The 24,197-nt window shown below is 39.1% G+C and overlaps 1 protein-coding gene across 1 annotated transcript in view; it reads right to left on the reverse strand.

The window, feature by feature from the left end:
• Window positions 1-470: 470 nt before the first annotated feature.
• Window positions 471-24,197, reverse strand: part of LOC124555675 (copper chaperone for superoxide dismutase) — a 101,129-nt gene continuing 77,402 nt past the window's right edge. Inside the window, exons 5-6 of the mRNA XM_047129670.1 lie at window positions 6,993-7,174; window positions 471-699 (exon numbers count right to left, since the gene is read on the reverse strand). Coding sequence (XP_046985626.1) covers window positions 561-699; window positions 6,993-7,174 — 321 coding nt within the window. The 3' untranslated portion in view covers window positions 471-560. The remainder of the gene's footprint in view (window positions 700-6,992; window positions 7,175-24,197) is intronic.

A 24,197-nucleotide genomic window follows, 5' to 3' on the forward strand; every position in this document is an offset into this window, starting at 1 on the left:
CTAAATGCACTCATGGAGCCGAATAAAAGGCTCGCCAGTACGGTATACGGGCGCCGTCGCCAACATCAGGGCGGCCGCGCCCGTATGGCGTACGGGCACCGTGTTGTAAGTGTTAACTCAGCTCTTTTGTGTCAGTGTAGTTAGTAGGCTGTAGTGCACCTTAAGTTAACTCACCTCTTTTGTATCAGAGGAACTCTTTCACCTTTTAATTTACCAACCAAACCAAGAAATCTTCTAAGATATTTATGATAATACATACTCTTAATTTTTTGCCGACCAACCAGAAAATAATTTACACACATGTGACCAACACATTATTAAATTTCTTTACAATTTATCTTAGATCCTTCTTTCCTCACAACATTTCTGTAGGAACTGTGTCCCAACAATACAGAACAAACCAAACCTCCGAAAGGACATCCACAGTATCAGAGGCATGCAAAAGAGAAACAGAATGAAAAAAACTGAAATCAGAGAGAAATTAACAAATTTATTTTAAATGCACAAGAAAACCATTATTTACAAAATTTATACATATGCACATAAAACATGTGAACAGCCTAAACTTTAGCAGTACGACGACCAGGTCCAGCCAGAGGTACATCCCTCTCATCCCAGAGAGTTACACCATCACAAGCACAAATACGTTTTGTATTTTCAAACAGGCCAGCAGAACGAGCAATAATTCCACATGCAATCCTGCAACAATTTACAGAAAATATTTATACAGCCTAATTAAAGTTACTTTCTCTTACTGCTAAAGTTCAAGTTTAATTGAAGTATAAATTATGGTTACTCCTTCCACTGCACAATTACCAAAAGAGTTTGATTGCTTGAGAGTTGTACATGAAAAAGTCATCAGGTCCACTTGTTTTGTAAGCATAATAGCCTAGCATCACTGTGAATTTATTTTACAGGTGTGCAACATTTAATACACCCTTTGATTATTAAAGTTCATCAGTTTTACAGTGTTCAATGCAACACATGCAATAACAATTTATTTACTGAAAATCAAGACTAAACAAAAATTCGTTAATTGACTAATGAGCACATTTCACTCACAAAGTCTCATCAAGAACAAACAAAAATAGTTCATGACTAGCATGTTTTTCATAAAAAAAAGACTCTACATCAGTTTCATATAGCTGTCAGTTCTTCAGGCAGGTTCACCTTAAGATGAACTCTCACAAAAGAGTACATTAGGATAAATACAGAGGTCGCCAGCTGACAGAATGAAAAGATATGGCTTTAGTTTAAGATTATTTTTTTTTTTTTTTAAAGAACTCATTTCTCTTCAGTTCATGACAACTGCTTGGAAAAGTAAGTCCAGTACTATAGTACCAAAACACAAAAGTTCTTTCCACTGTCATCTAAAAATGCCCTCCAGCGAGACATTCATTAAATATATGCTTAGCCAGGATTCCAAAGTGCAATGAGAGCAGATAGGCATACAACACTCCACAATCATGGCAGTGGATAGTGTGCAAGAATTTATCATTCCCTTGTGTTAACACTGATCTGCTAAAGGCTTGAAAGAGAAAGTAGCTGAATGAAAACAATTTATAGAATCTGATGAGCATCCTGTAGGGTCTTAAGACGTTAGTATGTGAAAAAGCAGCTGAAACTACTACAACTCACATAATGATTTATATAAACTCATCTCTGAACTGATAGGATACCTGAATGTTGGCAGAATTATTCAATGTTCCTTTGTTTTGTAACATTTATAGCAGTTTCAACATTTCAGTTACCACTCCTTTGACCAACTTTTATTAAGATACAGACCAGTTTTCTGCAATAGGATTTTGCTATGGTAGTTACTAAAGATATTGCCCAACAGGCTTCTGGTAGGTAAATGTGTCAATTTGCACCTGCCTATATGTTACACGTTTTTCCATAGAAAAGTAATTACAGTAAGAAATTGGCATGTGAAATTTACAACTCGATATTTTGACTAGTAGCAATTATAATGCAGTATTTACAGAGACCTGTCTAATGTGAGAAAAGATCCCCTGAACAAAAGCTTAACCTGGAAAAGATGTGAGACCCCTTTGATCAGATGGTTGGCAGCATAGACAATGATCAAATTATAACAATTCTTAAAAAGGGGGGGGGGCAATAAAAAACAGCAGTTTCACTATTGTCCTCTCGAATCACATTCATCATGATATCCTGTAAAGACAACATAAAAATCTAAAGAATGAGCACATGGCAATGTGAGTGGATGAATGTAGCAAAGCAAGAGACACGATGTCTGTAAAACCTGCAACTGAGCCACATTAATCCAAATCGGCATAAAGTTCATCTCTTGAGTGGCCATGGTCTATACCTGCAATATTTGTTCACAATTTGGAAGCAGCACTCAGAAATGTGAGACTGGGCAGGCTAATTCTGCAGCACTGATGGTAGATGTTCAGAAGAATGTCATTTTCAGGACATCTGTATGGCCTTCAAAGGAACACTCAACAATAGCCCTCTATGAACAACTGCACACAACCTCACAAAGAGAGATCTGTAACTTTCTTGCACAAATTCTTGCCAGTGATTTTCAATTCCCTATAGCTAATACATAGAAGTGTTTTTTACATTGATAGATATGAAACTGGATGTGAAATGGATGCACATCTAAAGAAGGAACAATGATAAGAACAATACAATAATGTGTCCCTCACACAACAGTCCATAATAAATTTGGAAATGGTGCATAACATGAACAAACTACAAGTCACGCAAAGTTCTTATGACATAGCATTTCCTTATTGTAATTGGTGGATATTAAGATATATATTAATTTATATGTAAATGTTTTCAATACTTATCTGTTTCTCACTGATTCATTAGTAATTAAGACTGTGTAGAATTTAAGAATAGGTTATATTTTGCTAATAAATGTATGCAGTATTGCAAACCTTTCTGGTAAGCACTATAATTTGGTAACTACAGCAATTGCTTGTCAGATCCAGTAAATGTTGCTTTGAAATAGCCGAGACCAATCTTTACAAGTAACTTCAGTAACACGACTATGACTCTCACTACAGCACAAGCAGTGATGACTACCATAAAAGTGTTCTTTATCTATGGGTCCACAAGTTCTGTAAATTTCTTACAAGCACCCATTTTCCTGTGTAGTCTACTCTTTTATTTGTATGAAACTCTTATTAAGGACACCATCACATGCTGCTTTCACAACACACTAACATATGGAATATAACCTATAGCGAGTATAGCAATTTTTACTGTGCTGTAACTTGATATTGCATGAAGGGGTAAATTTTACTAAATGATAAATAAATAAAGTGCTTACTTCAAAACAAAAGAACAGCTAACACAAAAAAATGACTTCCTTTAAGAAACTACCAAGATACATACCAAATAAAAAAATCCAGTGGTTATGATAAAATATCAACAAAATTAAAGTGTGTTCTTTTGAATTTAGTAACACCTTAAGTTATTTCTGTAATAAGTCATTTACCAGTGAAATTCTGAATTGGCTCAAATATGCTTCAGTTAAGCCACTGTATAAGAGATCCCTCCCCACTATCTGTGCATGTGAGTAGCATATGTTTGTGAATGGGGAGACACAAATAGTGTTGATTACACATACAGGTGATACACATCACTGACACATCACTTATCCCTTGGCTGTTGCAGCACGTAGCCATGTGTCATATGTTGCTGACATTTATAGCAGGAGGAGGTTGGGGATGTGTGTTCTAATCTTTAACTGGACACTGATGAGCCAAAATATTATGGACACCTGTTTAATAGCATGTTCCAATTTTCAAACACAGTACAACAGAGGTTCTGCTTGGCACGGATTCTACAGGTCCTTGACAGGATTCCAAAAATATGTGACACCAGATGACTAGGCACAGGTAAAGCAATACCCACAAATTACAAGATGGTGGTTAACGGGCACGCAGCTGGCACCTGATGTGTGGGGAGGAGGAGAAAGAGGAGCAGGAGGAGGAGGAGGAGGAGCAGGAGGAGGAGGAAGAGGAGGGGGGGGGGGGGGGGGGGGGGGGGAACATAAGGGAGTACAATCTTTTTTTGCACAGATGACTTCAAGCTGTATTTAGTATCCAAATTTATATAGTACACCATCTTGTCATAGCTACTACCCTAAGGAAAGGCAAACCTACATTTTTAGCATTTGTAGACTTAGAGAAAGCTTTTGAAACTGCTGACTGGAATACTCTCCTTCAAATTCTGAAGGTGGCAGGGGTAAAATACAGGGAGCAAAAGGCTATTTACAATTTGTACAGAAATCAGATGGCAATTATAAGAGTCAAGAGGCGTGAAAGGGAAGCAGTGGTTGGGAACGGAGTGAGACAGGGTTGTAGCCTATCCCCGGTGTTATTCACTCTGTATATTGAGCAAGCAGTAAAGGAAACAAAAGAAAAATTCAGAGTAGGAATCAAAATCAATGGTAGGACATGTTCTGAGGCATCAAGGGATCACCAATTTCGTATTGGAGGGCAGCACGGAGGTAAAAATTGTACAGGGAGATCAAGAGATGAATACACTAAGCAGATTCAGAAGGATGTAGGTTGCAGTAGGTACTGGGAGATGAAGAAGCTTGCACAGGATAGAGTAACATGGAGAGCTGCATGAACCAGTCTCTGGACTGAAGACCATAACAAAAACTAACAAACATGTGAGGAATGGGAGGCACCACATCTTCTGAACCAATAACAACACCGAACAGAAGTCAGTTCTAGCGTCGACGCTACCACGTTGCCGGCTTCCATGTAAACATTGTATGTTAGTGTGCGAATGCCTGCTGTTGTGTTGTGTTGTGTTACCACCTGAACTACAGTTTTTGTTTGTTAAACAATGTCACCAAAATTATGTTGTTTTCCAGGCGACACTCTGTTGTGCTGTGGAGTGCCATTAAATAGTCAGGGTTTGGAATTGCTACGGAGGATGCGTGAGTTTTATGAGCAAGAATAAGAATTTGTTTCTGTTTATGGGCATGCTTCGATTCTTGTCGATAAAATTTTAGAGCATACTTCAAAAACTCTAGGACTCAGGAAAGGGGTGCTACTTCAAGACTTACAAGACAGTGAAGTAAACAGTGTGGAAGAAAGCCCCTGTGGAAGGAATAGTGTGTTTTTAAGTACCTGGGCAAGAAAAAAAGCAGCCTCGTCGTGTTGCAGATATTGGGTCTTTCCAATTCGATGCAATTCGTCGGCAGATATACGGATACTATAAATGGAAAGATTACCCCACAATAGTGAAGTTGATAATTTCTTTAAAAGAAAGTGAACTTTTCTCAGGGGGGAAAAATGTCACTTAAGATGATATTACAAACTATGGGCTTCTGTTTTAAAAAGTTAGATGGGCGAAAGTTGTTGCTACAAAAAGCTCATGTCGTTGCAGCTCGTACCATTTTCTTACACAAAATTGTAGGAAAGGACATATGCTTAGAAAAAACCTGGGTCAATGCTGGAGAATCAGTTGAGAGGGGTTAGACAGATGATACTCTGAATAGCAGCGGTCATCAGCCAACAGGAAGAGGATCCCGATTAATTGTGGCCCATGCAGGATCTTCAAATGGCTTTGTGCCTGAAGGACTTCTAATTTGTCAATCAAAAAAATGGTGACTATTATGAGGATATGGACCACCCACGTTTTCTACAGTGGTTAAAAAATTTGTTGCTCCAGTTTAGTGTTCCGACAGTTTTTGTGATGGGCAATGCACCATACCATTCCGCGATTTTAGATAAAACTCCCACCACTAGTGACTGTAAGGAAACTATGGTGCGGTGGTTGCAGGCAAGAGACATTGCTGCAGGCAGGAGCATGACAAAGCTGCTGTTATACTCGCTCGTGAAACAAAATAAGCCTGTGACACCTAAACAAGTCATAAATGAAATTGCAAGTGAACAGGGACACTTGTCACTTGGTAATTAGGCTACCGCCTTATCACTACCATTTTAATCCAATTGAATTGGTTTGGAGTGAAGTCAAGGCGTACATTAGAAGTAACAAGAGTTTTACTATAACAGAAGCAGAAAGACTGCTACTGTAGACGCTACCTCATGGAGGATAAAAGTGGATCATGTTGCTAAACTGATACGAGAAGCACAGACTATAGACGGAATTATAAATGAGAACGAACAATTAATGATTTCTCTTGATGATGATAATGATGATGATGAAAACAATGGTTTTGGCACCGATTCCAATGATAGTGAAGGAGAACTGGATGGAATAGTGCCATTGACATCGTAAATTGGTGAGTGTAAATGTATACAGAATTAATTCTTTTTCTCTCTGCAATCGGGTAGGCTATGCCTGTTTTGCTTTATTTCTTTTTATGAGTGCGGATAGCGTGTTATTTGGCATGCTTAGATTTACATTATTATATGACGTTTTACATGCAGCTATTACTGTCACAATTTGGAACGACTTTTCATAGATATTGTCATTAGCTTCGGGTATTTTATTTACCGGTTTCATATACTATCAAACGCTTAGTCTCCGTTGTCGTTCTCTCCATTGTTAGAATAACGTACTTTGTTGCACTTACGTATAAACGTTGATTGTAGCTTACATTTAAAAAACGTACTTCTGAGTTATGAGAATGTGCGGTGGCAGCTATTGCAACCTCACAATCGCAGTGTAGCCAACCACACGTGAGCTGTCAAGTGACATGTTTCACCGGCCCGGGTATACAGCTTTCATTGTCTCAGGAAGGGTTCTCTTTTGTCCTTAGCAAGTGACAATAAGGACAGGATAAAGTACAAGTATATAATAGTTGACACTGCCTTGATTCAGCAGTAAATAAACCATGCTGATCAAGGCCACATGCAACAGTAGCTAAAACATCAGTCAATAACCCAACACTATAACATGCTCACATACCTGAGAACATTTTAATGAAACTGACAGTGTCTGTGGAAGTTTACACCCATATACATAAACATCTGATTTTTTTATTTAAATATAATTACAACACATGATGTCAACATACAGATTACACTTACTTTCTTCCCGCGTTGCCATCTTCTAATGAGCCTGCATTATTTCCTCTTCCAAGATCATCTTCAGAGTCGGTAACAGCAACAGATCGGCCAATTACATCAGACACTTTAAGTACAGAGTCAGTGAAACGAAACACAGCACGGCCTTCACTGTTAGCACTGATATTCCCTAGGTCACCAGCATGCTGAAACAGTAATTATAGTTTATATAAATAAACTAACTGAAAATCATTTGTTAACTGTATTATCCTTGTGCCTGAATTTATAGTTTATCTACTGCTATGTTAATGTATGTATGTTAGTGAGCTGCAATACCAAAGCCTAATTTCGTACTCCTGCCTTGGCCACAGATAGGAAACTAATTCCCATTTATGAAGAAACTGGTGCTCACCAGGTGGAAACAGAAACACAGCCAGTGACAAGAATACAGACCACAATCAGTCAGCACACGCAAATTGATAACAGGGATGATAAAATAGAAACAGTCAGTACCAGTAATGTGCTAAATCACTCTCATTATCTAGTTGACAGTATGCTGGACAAATTAGAAAAATGGGCCAAGAAGGAGAAAGAAAATGCTACAGATAATAGCAAAGAACAAATTAACTGGTTTGAGTCAGGTGAGGACAAAGATGAGGTAAAGGCTTACATCTTCGACAATAATGGCAATCTGAAGACTAAAGTTTCGGTAGAGGAAGCACAGTCAGTTTTGGAAGGTTTTGAGGAGGAGGAGGAGGGGGGAGGGGTGAGGAGTTGTTAGATGAAGGGGGTAGCAATAAAGACGAGGTCAGGAAACCTATTAGCTGTATTGACTTGCCCCAAACTGTAAGAGCAGATGACACTATTATAAATAGCAATGTTGTGCACGGATGTAGAGTGGTGTAACAAACAAAAGTTGAGGAGGTTGTCAAGTGCTTTGAATTAAAATTGGTGGACAAGTTGAAAAAGGCAGCTGCGAATGTAGAGTTGACGAATCTGTGAATCTGAGTGTAAATGTACTTGCAGCTGAACAAAATTACTTTAGCTGGAAATGAATTGAAAAGGAATTAGAAGAAGACTTTTATGAAGAACCTCTAGAATAACTCACTCTATTATAAAAACTAGCATTTCAGCAGTAACAATGGGTTGTCTTCTTGATAGTAGCGGTGAAACAAGTGCTTTGTCCCAAGCATTTTTTAATTCTGTTCCTAATAAGAATGAGCTAACTGTCATGAAAGTAAGTTGGGTTAAGAATAATACATGCTACTGGAAAAGTTTCTCGACCAGTACTGCTCAAAGCTTCGATACCGACTGGTATAGGTAACACAAGAATAGACCATCCTTTTTTAATTGCGCTCAGTTTAAATGTTGAAATGTTAATTGGCACAGATCTTTTAATGAAATATAAAGGAAAGATTGATTTTGATCAGAGCCATTTAGTATCAATTTTAACAGATTCTCAAGTGATTACAGAGCATTTCATTGAAACTTATGTGGGCAGCAATAATGAAGCATTGGAACTGCCTATTAGAGTAATGAGGAATAAGGGATACTTGCAGGAAGATAATGAATTGGGAAATAATGTGCAAGATACTAATGTGGAAAAGAACTACATCCTCAAAGAAATAGAGACTAAGGGACTATCAATAGATCAAATTTCTGATAAAAGAGCCTTGGAAACAAAAAGAAGGCATGATGCATAATATTCCCCCCCCCCACCCCCCCCCCCCCCCCACCAACACTAGTTTTAACACTGCTGAACTAGTGTTAGTCAAAACTAAAGGAAAACCTAAGAAAATTTCAGCAGAAACAAAGAAGTTTATGTATGTTTATCAAGGACCATTCAGGGTAATAAGTACGCCTCACGCAAACACATACCATTCGGAATACCAGAAAAGTAAGATAGAACTAGGCCTACATAACACTGTAGATCTGAAGACTTTCATAACTGACTGTAATTAAGTTCTGTAGAGAATTTGTCACTCTTTGACAGATACAGAGTTTGGCATACTGTGTGGACCCAGCTGGATGAAACTTTATTTCCCTTTCAAGTTTCATTCTCTTCCTCTGTATTATCTATAGTAGGTAAGGAATATACGCCTTCATGTTGTACAAATGCTATTAGTTTGTAATATATTCATATTTAATAAGAATGATACCCAAAAATTACTAAACCCGAATGATGACTTACAAGAGAATATGAGAGATAGTTTGCAATAGTGAATGCTAAGTGTTATAAAATAACAGTGGATAACATATGAGTACCAGCGACAGAAAAAGAACGGCTAAAGTAAACAAATAATAAATGAGATCCACAAAAAGGATCAGTAATAGTAAAATAGAGATACTTTGTGTCAAGAGAAGCAATTGAAGCTGGAAATCCCTAAAATCTGAAACAATAAACTCTGCATAAATTAATTATTTCCAGTTGGAAGTAAGATTGTCTATAGGTAAGAGATGGTAATAAAATGGAGCCACTAGAGGCAAGCCAAAGCATTTTGATATTAATTAAAGGAGATGGGTGGAAGTGGTGTGAGGATCACACCAAAAATATATCGTTGATGAAGAAACAATACCATGTAACTGACAAATTGCTGATTTTTCATTTTTCAGTCAGATGATGTCTATAATATTACTTGAAAATACAGCTCTTCGGTTGCACAGGTAAAAATTTCCAACTTTACCTAGGTTTCAACTGCTCTAAGGCAGCCTTCATCAGAAGTAAAAAAAATTTACATTGCATAGAGTAAATAGTTATGAAATGGTTTAGAGCAACAGTGCTTATGTTAAAGATAAGAATATATTTGTACATTATAAAATATTCCTAGGAATGCAACTTGATTAAGACGCACCACTAAGGGTCGCATGTGCGGCCGGCACTGTAAGCAGCATCAAACGCGCTGATGCTGCTTACAGTGCCGGCCGCACACGCGACCCTTAGTGGGGCGTCTTAATCAAGTTGCATTCCTAGGAATATTTTATAATGTACAAATATATTCTTATCTTTAACGTGAGCACTGTTGCTCTAAACCATTTCATAACTATTTACTCTATTTAATGTAATTTTTTTTTTACTTCTGATGAAGGCTGCCTTAGAGCAGTTGAAACCTAGGTAAAGTTGGAAATTTTTACCTGTGCAACCGAAGAGCTGTATTTTCAAGTAATATTATAAATTTCGTCTACGGCTGCTGCACTATCGGCCATGTTCAAAATTGTCAGATGATGTCGTTGACCGTACGCACATCTGCTCTTAATGCCATAATGACAAATTTTTAATTATTTACCATGAAAAAATTATCTAAAACAATACCACATATGTGACACAGCAAATAAATAGATGGCAATACCGCGGAACTGTAGAGAATTAAATACCATGTATCTACAATCTATGGATACTGTAAACAATACCACGTAAATACAAAAGCGCACGCAGCCACAGCACATTGTTACTGCCTTATTACGTATTTAACAGTGCTCGAAAGTGGTTCCATGCTTGTAGCTTCATTCGTGATAATGGACAGCGATATAGATGATCTTTTTACTGAAGAAGAAATTGTTTCTCAGCTGAAATCAGCTTATGAAAGCGGAGAATCGTTCCTGAGAGTGACTGATAGCAGTAAGGAAATTGTTTTATTGTTCACCTTTGAATGTTAGTAGCACAGCAAGTGTCTTATTGTGATATAAATCAGAACACCCCCACTTCACTCGTTCTGTGCTTTATTCATTTCTGCCAAAGATTTCTAGACTATCCATCTTCTTGTAGGATCTCCCATAAATGCAGAACAAACAACAGACGAGAAAAGTCGTAATGGTGAAGTTACTTTTACTGAAGAAGAATTAATTTCATATATGGGGTTCTCAGTTACTGTTCCTGCAACATCTAATGACGCAGGTAAATTTTCTTGGGATTATTGTTAATAGTATTACTGATGCCGTTGCTCTCATGAGTACATGAATTTGAGCTTCATCTTTGTCTGCTTAAATTAATATATAAATTTTTTTCCATCTAGAAACTTCAGTGGCTGTATCCAACAATGCTCAAAATGAACCCACAGTCACTGTTTCCACTAGAGATGACAGTACTTCACACTCATTGCTACGCAATGGTGCTCATTGTTTGCAAAACACTCTGGATAAATTATCGGAAGATCATGGGAGCAATAATGATGCTGACAGTGAAGGCCAAGAATTTTATGGTGATGTAAGCAGTGACAGGAAAAGGAAGTCTAAACAACATCCTGAAGATTGGAAGAAAAATGCCAATAAAATTCTGAGAATGTGTGGATACAAAAGAAGTCGAATTGGTAAAATCACTCATGATACTCCAAGAGAGGTACGAAAATTAGGTCCAACATGTACTTCGAAGATGTGCCAGAAATCCGTTCAAAGGAGGTGTCATCAATTTTCTGCTGATGATAGGCAGGCAGTATTTAACACAGTTTGGGAAACAATGTCATGGGATCAGAGAAAGGTTTATGTTACCAAACATCCAGGGAAGAACACTGGCAAATCCAGGAGAAAAAGGATGCTCATTTATCATTCGAAAAATGAGCTGGGGAAACAAAGTATGTAGAAAGATGTTTCTCAATACTCTTGGGATTAAAGAATGGACAGTCCGATATTGGCTGGGTAATTCCACACATGGGATGACTCCTGATACAGAATCATCACGACCTCAAATGAAACAGATGAAGAAGAAAGATGAGAAAACCTTCATGAAAGAATTCCTGGACTCTCTTCCGAAACTTCCATCACATTAATGCAGGAAATCCCCCTCGAAGTTGTACCTTGAGCATATTCTACAATCCAAACAACAGCTGTATGGAATCTATGTGGAAAAATGTCATGAGGGGAAGGTTTCACCATCAAGTCGGGCTATCTTTAACTTGATTTTAGAAGATGGTAACATTAGCTTATTTTCCCCCAAGAAAGACAAGTGTGACTTGTGTTGTAGTTACAGGCTTGGTAACTTGAGTGAAGACGTATGGAAGCAACACACAGAACGGAAAGAGCAGGCAAGGATGCAAAAAGATGCTGACAAGAAAGAAGCCCAGCAGAAGCTCTGCTCAGTGTACACCATGGACTTACAGGCTGGGAAAGTAGCTCCATTTTTAAGTGCAAGTGCAGTTTATTATAAAACAAAGTTGGCTGTTCACAACTTTACAATGTATAATTTAGAAAGTCATGATGCAGTATGTTACCGGTTCGAAGAAACGCAAGGTGATTTGGTTGCATCATGTTTTGCCTCATGCATCGTGGACACCCTATCCAGAACGATTAAGGAAAATCCCGTTCAAGTCATTCTGTATTCTGATGGCTGCACGTATCAGAACAGAAATCTGATATGATCAAATGCTCTTTTAAGATTAGCAATTGATACTGGAGTATTGATTACACAAAAGGTTTTGGAGAAAGGCCATACTCAGACAGAATGTGATTCAGTTCACAATTCCATTGAGTGCAAGCTTAAAGGACGTGAAGTTACACTTCCTAGCCAATATGCTATGATATCTAAAGAAGTGAGGAAAAAGGCACAGCCATACAAAGTCCATTTCCTAGATTATTCCTTTTTCAGCAACCATGCAGAAAAAAGTTTGTGGCTGTATGACTCAATTAGGCCTGGAAGAGCTGTAAAAAATGAGCCTACAGTTACCGATCTGAAGGCGTTACAGTACCGCCCAAATGGTATTATTTACTACAAGTGCTCTTTCAATGAGGTGTGGCAAGAATTACCAAGGCGTCCAAGGAAAATTCTTGGAGATGCTTGCTTCCTGAAACTATACAAGGAAAGACAGAAAATCAAGAAATCCAAATGGGATCATTTACAACAACTTAAATCTGTTCTTCCTAAAGAGTGTAATAGTTATTATGACAACATTCCTTATGAATGAAAATTATCATGGAGGTAATTGTGTGATGAGTATCAGTGCAGTGTAATTCTCTGTTGGTGCTTTGAGTGACGTTTAGGATTTTTCTTGAAGAAATGTGCAGACATTATCACAACTATGTAAACAGTATATTTATTTAAAATGTTTCTATGAAATCTTTCAATAAAAATGATTAATGCTCCAAAACGTGTTGTTACTAGCTTTCTCAGCATCGAATACCAACGTAAATGTGTCAAGTCGTGCCGGGAGACTGACAAACAAATACCGTGTAAGTAGCAGATCATGGCATAAATACCGAGACAATTCCACGTATGTGCCGTAATTAAGATTTCTAAAGCATATTTTTTTCACATTTTTATTTGGTCCAATATTTCCTTGTAGTGCAACGATGCAAATTTAGCGCAGCTGTGAAATGTATTAGGCATTTTAGACAGTTTTTTGTCTCTCGTGTAAAATTCTTATTTTGCTACTCACGCGGTATTGTTTCTTCGCCGACGGTATGTAAATAATGAGGTCAGTAGGTTGATGAAGATGAAAGGGGGAAAGAAGTGTCAAAATATAAGGATAAATGAAAATAGGGAGAAAGAGGAGTAATGAAACAGTAGGCTGACATATATGGTAAAATGGTGGAAAATTCGTGAGTAATTCCCTTACGTCTCGTAAAAAGGTTGAGAAACATGTAATTCTGCTCAAGGCAGAGGGTCTTAACAAATCAATATACACACATACAGACAATAACACAAATGCAGATTGCAGAGTTTTGGTATGTTATAACAAAAACAGGTTTTTCATTATGTGCGTGACAAAGCAAAGTAACTGCTGTCAAATCAAATAAATTTTTTAGTATGCTGATCTGTACGATAATTGAGCCATATGAAGATAGAGTTTACAAAAGTTACTCAATTTTCTGAGTAAAGAAACATCTAAGGTAATGAAGTAAACTGCGAACTATCCCAAAATGTAACTTATTTTAAAAACCTATGCTGACTTTCGGAGCATACTAGCTACGGTTTATAAAAAAAAAATATTTTGCAAAGTTCGTGATTCAACCTTAAAAATGGAGCAATTAGTAAAATTGAGCTAGAATAATGTCACGATTTTATGAAGTAGCAATTGCCATTAATCATTTTGAAAAAGTTGACAAGTTGATCATAGTTTCCCAAACAATAAATTTTAAAAAAAAGAAAAATTGTTTCTGATAACTTCTCTAGTGTTTATTTAAATTATAAAAGGAAAATTGAATACAGAATGTCTTTTGTCCTCCCTTAGATGTAAGATGAGACCAGAAGCTTAGGCTATGTTATCTGTGTCTCAGGGGCATGGAAGCTTCTTGAAAAGCAGCCTGCAAGTTGTATGGAGAAAGAAGCAAGGACACCTACCACAGTAACTCCACCCTTTTCCTTTTTGTAATAGATTATCACGAAGACTGCCGTACATAGTGACTTCCCACTCTCTATCTTTAATGTTTTAGAGAAAGTGGCTCACAAGGACATGCCCTATAGCATCCACAGTTGTGGTTAAATGAGTGAGTACTGAAAAGTGAAATGTTTGTGTGTGTTTCTCTTTCAGGTAAAGACTGAACACTGTAAATCACAAGATTAATTTTGTAATAATCTACAATTTTATTTCATGTTTCTATGTTATTTTATGCATATGATTTGTAAATGGTTAACTTTGTGGGTGTAGTATTAAGAAAAAATTAGCTAAAAGCAGTTTCATTTAAAAGAGCTACAGTAACATCACTAGTTTCTAACGTTTAATTTTGTTCACAAATAAATCTTTTCACAAAAATAAACAGGGGGTGATGTGGCAAAAGAAGAGCTGCATCATTGTGAGAGATGCAGAGGCGAGTGTGTGTGCCAGGACTTACCCCCAGTTCACTACTACCAGTACCATATCATCATAATGCGCTTGTGTGTAATAGACAAAGGATCGCACCATAATCCAAGAATGAAATTAAAAATTGAAATAACTTTCCCAGACTTTGGCAGTGTATGCTTCAGTATATTAATGTTAACATTATTAAATCTCAGAATGGTCTAATGAATATGTTCCGCTAAATACATTACTTTAAGAAAAAAATAAGTGGCGTTAAATAATGGTGCTAGAAAGATAAAAATTGTTCAGAATGTGCAAATGTATATAACAATTGAAAGTTACAAGTCTCAATTTGATTGGGGCAACATTTTGGCCAAAATCGGTATCTTTAGGACAATCTGGAGGCATTAAATATTAGACTCAGAAACATGAAAATTCGTAAATAGCCTCAGTTTCATATAAGAACATTAACTTTGTGACTCCATTAAGCTACCTCTATTAGTTTTCAAGTTATTTATTAAAAACCAATTTTGGAACAAAAAGTCTTTAGTCATAATAGATTAAGTACATCTGTATTTGTTACAGAAAATTTTAATTACAGCAGTTGATTACACTCATGAAATAACACAGCTGTACCAAATTCAAGTCATGTCAGTCAAACACCTGCATATGCTGTACCTCGGACGACGTCACAGCCAGATAGCTACCAAAAAGGTAGGAAGTGAACTTGCGACGACTGTACACCGTCCTTGATCACTTAGATTTCATGGCTGTAACTGTTGGTGTGCCACCCATAATGTTGATAAAACTGTGTTGCAATTGGTGAAATTACATTCCACTTTCAAGGCATGCAATTAACTTTGATGATTAGAAGTCACTGTGATAGATCACTTTACTTGGAACTTCCTGTAGAGATCATCTCTGAACTGTTAATAGTGGTGTTTGTGATACGGACATTATTATTGTTATTATTATTATTCTCAGGAATGTTATTATATTATGTGTATATGAATTCTTACTCAATGTATTAATCAGTTACAACTCAAAACTTTTATTTATAGTCATAGTTCCTGATCCTACTGAGTAAACATCAAGTAGGTACATTTTCTTTAAGTGAGTATGAAGAATAATGTGGACTTGCCGACTGGAAATTATGGTCGGTACGTTTTTAGGCTCTTGCAAACGGCGAAAAGATAATACCCACAATGCCACAGTCTCTCTGTCTTTCTTGTACCAATACACTCAAGCTCACGTGTTATAAGGTCAGCATCAGCAAAACACCTTGTTCTTATAATTGACAAGATCAGAAGTGTTTACATTATCAAAGAAGAACTGTCCTGAGAGTGATATAACATCTTCGCTATTAAGTGCATTTCGGATGTTGTCTCAGTATTTTGTAAAGTTCGTGTTGTGTCAGCCTGTTTGGCAGCCACTGGAAGAAGTGTTGATTACAGCAAACACATTCAAAGCCACTCTGATATGTAATTACAAAAAGTTCAGGAAGTAACATCAATAAATCAAAGCTAAAGTCATCTGTAAGTGCAGGCCCTTGGCACTGTCTAGTATACTGAATGCCATGGAGTTATATCATACTGCAACTACTATTTAACATACAACTACTGTGAATGTCTGTGCAAGTGCCTCCAATAGGCCAATGCATTTATTCTTAGATTAAGCAGTAGTAGTAGCAGACAATCATGTTCATATTAAAGTATCATTAACATTTGTTACACCTAATAATGGACAGTAAGCTACTGCTTACCAGTTTTAACACTGCATAAGACACTCCAGATCATACAACTCTGATGATAGGAACTCACCTAGGATGGTTACACCTATGAAACAAATTACCACAGGACAAAATGCAGCTTTTGAAACTGAAGATGATGTATATTTTGCTTTAGACATAGACAATTGTGCTAGTGTATGAGATTTCCCAGTGGATGTGTACATCTTCCCCCAACAAACCAACAATAACACTGTCTTGTGGAAAGTGTTTGTGCATAGTGGATGGCCACGTTCAAAGTGATAGGTGTCTGCCACAGCCCCCAGACAGTTGTTTTATGTGCAACAGAATCTCAAGTAGAATATCTTCTTGTACCATCAATCACCCATGGATGGACATCAAAGAGTAATTACTGTCAACACTGACAAAGTTCTCTGTTTATTATATCTAAGTCACTAGGATGTAATACAGATGAAGTAACTGCTCCACGTTTATCGCTACTTGTTTTGAATCAAGGACGATATCACGCATCTTGCCTGAAGTTGTGATGTTTGTATCTCTCACAATGATGCAGCTCAGTGATTTCCTAAGAACTCTATGCCAGCCACATGATTACAAATCTTATCAAAGCCTCTGGCACTGACAAGGAAATGGTGATGCAGAAAGCATGGTTCGGACTTCTATTAAACACGCGCTCAAGACTATTCAGCAGCATCAGAAGATAGCAGGTTAAAACTTTTTATGAGAATGTACTGAGCCACTTAAATTGGCAGTAGAAGCCTGGCTGAAATTTCACATGGCCATCAACCCTGGACCTTACATCAACCACGGACCCTACTGAAAACATTTTGCCTGTAAAAACACAGGAGGGTAATGTGCCATCACACCAAGTTCCAGCCTAGAGATTCAATGATAATTTATTCCTTAGAAACCCAAGGAACGTGGGTGATGGGAACTTATAAGGATATATGGCATTTGGATGATAGATGGACAGACATGGTTGGCAATGGCCACCTAACAAGTAACACTAAAATTTCAGTACACCCAACAATGTGAAATCTGTTTTAGTCACAGAAAATACAGGTAGTCTCTCTACAAATGGAGCTGTACTACTTTACCCAGGACATAACCAGCAGACCCCCATTCAGCCTTTTTGTCCATTTCCAGCTAAGAGCAACCTGGCCATTCCTGGCTGTGTACATTCAAGTTTCACCATCAGAACAGTATTGCCTTCAATGCTGTTTCACTTACAATCTTCCTACCATCCAGCAGCAGTCATCAAGCCATAAAATTATTTTTGAACATTCAGTCTACTACTTCAGTTACAAGCCACATTTCAGTGTACTATTTATTGCTATGACAATGATATCAGAAAAGCTACAAAACAGTGAGGTAGCTGAAGCAACTGAGGGCTACTAAGGTGGAATGTTTACAAGCAACTGACAGCTCATCCATCACAAAAATGTGGCACTGGGCTACACCTCAGGTATGAACTTGAACTCACAACAAACACATTGTGTGTGTGTGTGTGTGTGTGTGTGTGTGTGTGTGTGTGTGTGTCTAATGTTTCCATCTGTCTAGAACCTCTTGACCCACACTCACCCCCTCCGAATGTTTCCATCTGTCTAGAACCTCTTGACCCACACTCACCCCCTCCGGATGCCTGAGTTTCTCTTTGCCTGTCTATGTGAATGTCCTGGGAGAAATAATGATATAGAAGGCATATTTTAATAATTGTAATTAACGTTTTGTTATTTACAAGCTGATATCAAAAAATCTTAAAACAATCATTGGAAGAATTTTTTTTTCTAAAATGTGGACATAAAAGCATTTGGGAAGAGGACAAAGGGGTGGGGAGGGGGAGAATAAAAAGGGGGAGAGGTGAGAGATGGAAGGCAGAAGTGGGAGGGGGGGGGGGGGGGGGGGAGGCTTTCAAACAGGAATCAATGGCAATTTTTAAGTATGAACTTAACAAGACAGCATTGTTGAAAAATCTCTGTAAACATTTGTTAACAACAAACAAAAAACATGCAGTATGCTCAAATACTGTATAGTGCTCTAATTGAAACTTGGGTCATGGATGCAAAACTGTTGCCAGAACATACCATGGCTGTCTTTTTACTGTATTCCTGTGGATAATGCTGAGTAAAATAAATAAAGAAATGTCAAAGAAGTACATCATATCAAGATTATTAGAGGCCTACAATCAAATTGGCCAAGGATTTGGTAAGAAAGCTGAGGAGATGCAGAGCCTCAAGGAAGAATGAGATACCACGGCCTGCATATAGCCCCATTAATTTCCTGTCCTCTCCTGAAAGCAGTGTCAAGATTATTAAGGACCTATGACTAAACCAGCCAAGGCTTTGGTAAGGAAGCTGAGGATATGCAGTGCCTCAAAGAAGAATGAGATCTCAAGGCCTGTATACAGCCCAATTAATTCACTGGCCTCTCCTGAATGCACTAGTGTATACTTTACAAATACGTGTTGTGAGGCTGAATGACATGTCAACCTCCCTCCATGTTCCATGTGGGTAGATAACTTTCATTGCCCAGCCAATTTGGGTGGTCTCTGGGACTGAGGCAGTAAACAGATCATGTAGTGACTTGTCAGTTTCTCAGTCTCGAAATGGTGCATGTCTGCCAACCACAGAAGGAATCTGGTCAGTAAATGACACAATTGAATACTCAGCACATAAGCAATGAACAACATCATATAGTTATGAAGCATTTATTAACACATCTATCAACAGTTGCAGTACACATATTTGGCGACTAGTTCCAAACCAACTGGTTAATTTTCAAGTCTGGCCTGCTGAGGCTGCACTGAAAGTACCTGATCATAGTAATAAGCTCCAAAATAGCAATACATGCCTTACAAAATGTTCACAGAATGACTGTCACAATCCTCATGTGCCTCTTAGCGAGTTTGATTTTGACTCGCTAAGAGGCAAACGTGGATTGCTCAGGCTTGAAAATGAACCTGATGGTTTGAAACTAGGCACCAAACACATTAACTGCAAACTATTGACAGATTCATTAATATACACTCCTGGAAATTGAAATAAGAACACCGTGAATTCATTGTCCCAGGAAGGGGAAACTTTATTGACACATTCCTGGGGTCAGATACATCACATGATCACACTGACAGAACCACAGGCACATAGACACAGGCAACAGAGCATGCACAATGTCGGCACTAGTACAGTGTATATCCACCTTTCGCAGCAATGCAGGCTGCTATTCTCCCATGGAGACGATTGTAGAGATGCTGGATGTAGTCCTGTGGAACGGCTTGCCATGCCATTTCCACCTGGCGCCTCAGTTGGACCAGCGTTCGTGCTGGACGTGCAGACCGCGTGAGACGACGCTTCATCCAGTCCCAAACATGCTCAATGGGGGACAGATCCGGAGATCTTGCTGGCCAGGGTAGTTGACTTACACCTTCTAGAGCACGTTGGGTGGCACGGGATACATGCGGACGTGCATTGTCCTGTTGGAACAGCAAGTTCCCTTGCCGGTCTAGGAATGGTAGAACGATGGGTTAGATGACGGTTTGGATGTACCGTGCACTATTCAGTGTCCCCTCGACGATCACCAGTGGTGTACGGCCAGTGTAGGAGATCGCTCCCCACACCATGATGCCGGGTGTTGGCCCTGTGTGCCTCGGTCGTATGCAGTCCTGATTGTGGCGCTCACCTGCACGGCGCCAAACACGCATACGACCATCATTGGCACCAAGGCAGAAGCGACTCTCATCGCTGAAGACGACACGTCTCCATTCGTCCCTCCATTCACGCCTGTCGCGACACCACTGGAGGCGGGCTGCACGACGTTGGGGCATGAGCGGAAGACGGCCTAACGGTGTGCGGGACCGTAGCCCAGCTTCATGGAGACGGTTGCGAATGGTCCTCGCCGATACCCCAGGAGCAACAGTGTCCCTAATTTGCTGGGAAGTGGCGGTGCGGTCCCCTACGGCACTGCGTAGGATCCTACGGTCTTGGCGTGCATCCGTGCGTCGCTGCGGTCCGGTCCCAGGTCAACGGGCACGTGCACCTTCCGCCGACCACTGGCGACAACATCGATGTACTGTGGAGACCTCACGCCCCACGTGTTGAGCAATTCAGCGGTACGTCCACCCGGCCTCCCGCATGCCCACTATACGCCCTCGCTCAAAGTCCGTCAACTGCACATACGGTTCACGTCCACGCTGTCGCGCCATGCTACCAGTGTTAAAGACTGCGATGGAGCTCCGTATGCCACGGCAAACTGGCTGACACTGACGGCGGCGGTGCACTAATGCTGCGCAGCTAGCGCCATTCGACGGCCAACACCGCGGTTCCTGGTGTGTCCGCTGTGCCGTGCGTGTGATCATTGCTTGTACAGCCCTCTCGCAGTGTCCAGAGCAAGTATGGTGGGTCTGACACACCGGTGTCAATGTGTTCTTCTTTCCATTTCCAGGAGTGTATATATATTTCATGAAATATATATTAAAAAAGAAGTTGCTGGTTATCCGTAAACAAGATGTAGAAACTGAAAAATCAGTTAGTCATATAATATCTTCCTGTATGTGCATATCTTGTCAGCTGTTCAGTCTCTCACATGTTGGACTTTGTGGGACATCAGCATTCCGTTTTCTCCCTGTTTCTAAGCAATTCTCTTTCAACCCCATAGCTCATTAAATCTGACCAGCACATCACATTTTCATGTGCAGAAAACATTGGCTACATCCAATATTGAAACTTCCTGGCAGATTAAAACTGTGTGCCCGACCGAGACTCGAACTCGGGACCTTTGCCTTTCGCGGGCAAGTGCTCTACCATCTGAGCTACCGAAGCACGACTCACACCCGGTCCTCACAGTTTTACTTCTGCCAGTATCTCATCTCCTACCTACCAAACTTTACAGAAGCTCTCCTGCGAACCTTGCAGAACTAGAACTCCTGAAAGAAAGGATACTGCGGAGACATGGTTTAGCCACAGCCTGGGGGATGTTTCCAGAATGAGATTTTCACTCTGTAGCGGAGTGTGCGCTGATATGGGCGTGAGTCATGCTTCGGTAGCTCAGATGGTAGAGCACTTGCCCGCGAAAGGCAAAGGTCCCGAGTTCGAGTCTCGGTCGGGCACACAGTTTTAATCTGCCAGGAAGTTTCATATCAGCGCACACTCCGCTGCAGAGTGAAAATCTCATTCTGGAAACATCCAATATTGTTTCACATAATAGAACACTGCAGGAAGTATATTCACAATAAACAGCATGATGTACTTTAATTGCTATCAACAGCATCTGACATCCTTATATTTGCTCATACTAAAATAACTCTAAGAGGATTAGATGCAGCGGTTACTGTGGCTGTTTTAGCTGCAGGAAGTCTTTGGATTCAGCAGCTATTGGAAATGGAATATTGGCAAACAACCAGTTTATGAATATATATGCCATATATACCAACATATGGTAACTTTATGGAAGGCAAGCATTACAACATTACATTTGGATATCAGTTCCTGGTTCATACCTAACAGGTTGACTCAATTACAGCAGTATTCAATACATTCGGTGTCTCACATTTAATTTTGTTATGTGTGACATTCTACTGCCTTACAACATGATGGCATGGTTAATGAAGTAGACAATCAAATTTTCTGAACAGAGGATAAATGGGAATCTCTTATGGAAGATGCTCATATGTGACCAGCTACTTCTACAATCAAAATACTGTCCACCACTGGCCTGTTTCACTTTGTATACTTTTATTGGGCAATTTGAAATGATGTATTATTTCATGGTAGACACAATTCAAACACCAAGAATATTTTTAGTTTAAAGTTGTGTCATCTTCCACACACAACGTTGATTCACAAAGTTCATGTAAGGCACAATTTAACAAGCTATGGATTCTTAAACTGCTAATCACAAGCACATGTGATTTGCTTTTCACAGCACACATTAATTTGACACGGATAAATGTAACTATTCAATGAACACAGAACAGAGAAACAATATATTTATGACAAGCATATACCCTACTGCACAGAGAATAGTACATCATTCAGCAAAATACAGTTTCAACTGACATCCTCAAGAATTGATGGTCAGTGAGAAACTTTACTGTTATGGTTACTATTATTTCATTATTATGCATTAAACATAGCTATGTACTGTATAATTGTGTGCCAGTGTTACAGTGGTCCTGTGGAATAGAAATAAAACACAAAATATTGCTCCTCATGAGACTAAGCATGTACTGTTAGTGATAACTGTCTTCAAAGGCACTGTTCAGGATGCCTGATTTTCTAAATAAGCTTGATAGTGTGGCATGATGTACAGCAATCATATCTGGCAACATAGTTTGTAATTCTGAAATCTGTCTGGATCCCAGATGTAGTAAGGATTGAAAATGTCCAATCAAGTTGAAACCCAGATACGTGAGAGTACATTTGATTCAGGTGAGATTTGACAGGTAACCAATACATTGCATTCTAGCACGTATTTCGTATCAACATTATTCATTTATCTTGTTCATGACACAGCCCCCCCCCCCCTCCTCCCCTTCCTAACACATAGGATTCTACTTCTGTGTCAAACTACAGTCTGATTGCTGTATATTGCTGATGCCATTTCCTCTGTCTTTTACTTTAATCAACCACAAGACCTTGTCTTGGCAGTCAGTCTCATTATATGCACTGCATACCTTTTGAAGCAGGTCATACAAAAGCACACATATTATGCACAAAAGAATTATTAAAGCAATGTAAATAGACACTTCTCTCTTCTAGTATCAAAAAAATGTTATTCCAGCCCTCATAATGTTACCTGTTCTCTGTCTTTACAGTGCCTGACAAAAGTGAAGCACCCAGAAGACACAATCAGTTGTCAATGTAACTTTGTAAATGTACACTTCACCTGTGCGCATTTAGGTGATCAGAGCTGGCAGGCAGAAAACATCTTCCGAGGTTGTTCTAAATGCTTTCTCTGAAAATTATTTCGAGCAGTTAGTCCACGAACCCACGCGAATTGTAAATGGTTGTGAAATCACACTTGACCTCTTAGCCATAAACAATCCAGAGCTGATAGAGAGCATCATGACTGATACAGAGATTAGTGATCACAAGGTCGTTGTAGCTAGGCTCAATACCGTTTCTTCCAAATCCACCGGAAACAAACGCAAAATAATTTTATTTAAAAAAGGGGATAAATTGTCACTAGAAGCCTTCCTAAGAGACAATCTCCATTCCTTCAGAACTGACTATGCAAATGTCGACGAGATGTGGCACAAATTCAAAGATATAGTAGCAACAGCAATTGAGAGATTCATACCTCATAAATTGGTAAGAGATGGAACTGATCCCCCCGTGGTACACAAAACAGGTCCGAACGCTGTTGCAGAGGCAACGAAGAAAGCATGCGAAGTTCAGAAGAACGCGAAATCCCAAAGATTGGCTAAAATTTACAGACACGTGAAATTTGGCACAGACTTCAATGCGAGATGCCTTTAATAGGTTCCACAACAAAACATTGTCTCGAAATTTGGTAGAAAATCTGAAGAAATTCTGGTCGTATGTAAAGTACACAAGCAGCAAGACGCAGTCAATACCTTCGCTGCGCAGTGCCGATGGTACTGTTACCGACAACTGTGCCGCTAAAGCAGAGTTATTGAACGCAGTTTTCCGAAATTCCTTCACCAGGGAAGACGAATGGAATATTCCAGAATTTGAAACACGAACAGCTGCCACCACGAGTTTCTTAGAAGTAGATACCTTAGGGGTTGCGAAGTAACTCAAATCGCTTGATATGGGC

The sequence above is a fragment of the Schistocerca americana genome, chromosome X (assembly GCF_021461395.2).
Source record: "Schistocerca americana isolate TAMUIC-IGC-003095 chromosome X, iqSchAmer2.1, whole genome shotgun sequence".
NCBI classification, from domain to species: Eukaryota; Metazoa; Arthropoda; class Insecta; order Orthoptera; family Acrididae; genus Schistocerca; species Schistocerca americana.